At 42.5% G+C, this 3,433-nt stretch overlaps 1 protein-coding gene across 1 annotated transcript in view; it reads right to left on the bottom strand.

The window, feature by feature from the left end:
* KDM4C (lysine (K)-specific demethylase 4C) overlaps nt 1-3,433 on the bottom strand; it is a 314,090-nt gene that overhangs the window by 244,769 nt on the left and 65,888 nt on the right. The window contains exon 7 of the mRNA XM_006863764.1: nt 3,134-3,271. Coding sequence (XP_006863826.1) covers nt 3,134-3,271 — 138 coding nt within the window. The remainder of the gene's footprint in view (nt 1-3,133; nt 3,272-3,433) is intronic.

The raw sequence follows: 3,433 nt of genomic DNA, 5'->3' as shown, positions 1-3,433 counted from the left end.
GAGTCCCTATTGCAGCTCTTGTATGCGAGATTGTACAAGTTATGGTGAAGTCCCTCCCCCCAGATGAAAGGGAAATCTGTTTCAAAATTCTACCATCACTTTTTAGACTTGTTCAAATGTCAGAATACTTTATAATTAGCGAGTGAAATAAAACTCACAGGAGTTCGTCAGTGAACATTCCCAACTCCTATTTTTCAGCTTTCCAACATATCATGCTAATAAATGATCACTTGAAATTAATGCAGAATAAAAGATATCCTTTTGGTATCACCAAAGATCGCCGTTCCTTCCGAAGATGGCATGACTCATCCTACCGTAGGATGAGTCTCTCACTCCAAAAACTGTACTAAATGCACTACTTCTGCTGGTGTGGGCTAGCAGTGACTGTCTCCCAAGACAACGATTCTTTTTTGCTCAAGGAAATCAGTACAGTAAATAACTTTTCTACCCTTCGAGACAGTCACAATGCTTGAGGCGGCTGCAACACAAAAACAAAATAACTTCACAAATGTCTCCAAACAGTCAAGCTGAAAATCTAAGCCAGAGTTCCATTTAACAGCCTGTCAGCTTTTTGATGGGAAGCTAATGAATGCAGTGGCAAACAAATCCATCAAACCGAACATCAAAACAACTGCACTGCATCCCACCAAACGGAAAAATGAAATACAACCCGTGGACCAGCTCTTTGATGCAGCCGAGCCGGGACGTCACCTTCCGCGTGCCACCCAGACACCAGTAACAGCAGTAAGCAAGGACTCCATTTCAGCGCAGACGGGGTGGGGGGAAGGCGTCAGACACGAAGCGCATCATCTGCAATGTGCACACGTGTCTTATTGCAATTGCTAAGCTGTTACGGGTTTTTAAATCACAGCCAGAAGAAAACAGATAGCATTACATTCTAGATTACCCTCATATTCAAAGCTATAAAGATGTCGAAAATAAATAGCTGGGTGGTATGTTTCAATAATCTTACAGCTGCCCAAGAAGAGGATTATTTAAAGGCCTTTCCTACATTATGGACACTCCTTGAAGGTAAACAAACCTCGTCTTACCTCCTTATACAAAACTAGTGCAATGTTTACCACAGACAGGGACTCGATAGGCACTCATTAAACCTGAGCTCTGCTCAGATTAGCAAGCCCAAGAGCGTTGGGCCACTTGGAACATTAGTGTCTTCTTCTTCTTCAGTGAAAACTTTACCTCTGAGAAATCAAGCCCTTCCCAACCCCTCCCCTCCGCCCAAAAAAAATGGCTGCTGTTAAGTCAATTCCAATTCGTTTTTTGCAATCCCAAGCCTGGAAGCACAACCCCAGTACTTGAATCATTCCACGCAAGGCACGGCGTTCTTAGGGAGAAACAATACCAGACACTTGTGCTTTAAAGCCTGTAGTAAACAGGCACCAAATGATAGTCAATTTACAGATGGGAGGTGGTGGCATTTATATGACACGGAGTTGTTTCCAACCCACTGTTGTTGTTAAGGGTCGCTGAGTCAGTTCCGACTCATAGAGACCCTCCATAGGGTTTCCAAGGAGCGGCTAGTGAGCTCGAACCACCGACCGTGTGGTTCAAATCGACTTTTCAGTCCAGCGTATTAACCCACAGTACCACAACAGGAGTCTAGCTTCTGACCCACAGTTATCCTATATAGGGTTTCTGAGGCTTTAAAAAAAAGCAGAAAGCCTCACCCTTTCTCCCTCAGAGCAGCTGGTAGGTTAACAGCCCACCTGGTAACCCCACTACCCTACCAGAGTTCCTTAGAGGTGAAAGATACAAACCAGGAAGTACACTAACTTGCTATAACTACGTGGATACTACACTGCTTCAATGTGGATGCCAGTATTCTGTTTGTGCCAAAGCACAAGGTGGCATGCTGAGTTTTCCGTTTTGTAGTAGATGGGTCATTGTATGTGGGCTGTGCTCTCAACAGGAACAGGCTGGGTGTCTTCCTTTCTAAACTACCCCTAATAAATATAAGTTACTATCATTATTATCTATAAAAATATTTTCATTCTTCTTGGAAGCTTAATGAAGAGCCATTTCCATTTAATCTTAGGTCACAGAAATGACTTGGGGCAGAAAATTCTGCTAATAACAGGAGTTTGGTTTTATTTCAAAATCCCATTCCAGTATTTCCTGAACTACACTTGACACAATTTCATGTCATTTTTTAAGTATGCATGTAACTTAATCTTAGAGTTAGCTTTCTCCTCAGAAAATATTTCCATGTAAGCTCACCCAAAGGTTCCACAAGCAAGTTTGGTCAGTGTATCATGAAAACCACACAGCTGTTCCAGAAAGTGGCCAAGTTAAGGCTGTACAAGTCTTGGTCACCATTCTCTGCAAAATCTAGGTGCATTTTCCATACTCTGTGAAACACATCTTTGTCATTTAGAAGCTGCCCTCAATCTGCCTGCACCTTTGCCTACAGAACCACAAGAAAAGGAAACCAGGCTAACGGAAGCCAATAGCTCATTAGAGATGTCTTCTGTGTAACATCGCAGGGGGAAGTAATTAAATGTAACGGAAGTTGTTGCTTGTGGATGAAAATACACAGTATGTGAACGACATGAAATATACTGGGTAGGAGATGTAAAATTGGTGACACCAAACTTAACATGAAAGTGTATTTCTTGCTAAAGTGTGTATCACATCACTCCTTACAAGAACTTCAATTCTGCATGCACTGAGGGGCGTTTTGATCACTTCTTTCCATGACACCTCTTGCTGTTATCATTTGACTAGACACCTCCCTCTATAAATAGCTGTTAGCTAAGCCATGGACTGCATTCTAACAGGGAGAGGACCACATCTGTCCAACATGAAGAAGCATACAGCCACCAGAACACCTTACCAAAAGAACATCTAACGGCCTCATGAGAGAAAGCAAACATAAAATTACCTCCCAGGGTAAACTGCTCCACGTTGACCTCAAAGGAGAAAAATGTTTCTACAAATGGCAACAGAACCATGAATAACCAACATCTCAGGTCTGAAATGAATTAAAGTGGTGACAGGCATACAGCACAGTGCCGGGGGCGGGGGGATGGTGTCAGGATGCACATGTCAAGTAAGTTTCCCCCAACAATAACCAGAGCAGACATTTCTGTCATACTTCTGAGGCAGCACTTACCAATTTAGCAACTTTTCCATAGTCAATCCATCTGACAGAGGCAAAATTGGTCGATTCTGCACAATTGAAACCGTGATTAAAACCAGCATGATACCCATACGGGAAAGTAATCATAAATTCGCCCGCCTCTTGGGTGATCTGCAGAGTAGAAAACAGATAACGTGTTTTCAGTTGTAAGACTTTCCAAATTGTGAACACAACTGAAAATGTGGCTTATGAAATACACGGGAAAAAAGCTCACGGTAACAGAGCTGACCCCCTAACATCTTTAATTTCGTCGTTTAATACTATTTCTCAGGA

This window comes from Chrysochloris asiatica, unplaced genomic scaffold (assembly GCF_000296735.1).
Source record: "Chrysochloris asiatica unplaced genomic scaffold, ChrAsi1.0 scaffold00056, whole genome shotgun sequence".
NCBI classification, from domain to species: Eukaryota; Metazoa; Chordata; class Mammalia; order Afrosoricida; family Chrysochloridae; genus Chrysochloris; species Chrysochloris asiatica.
This window is presented reverse-complemented; position numbering and strand designations above follow the sequence as displayed.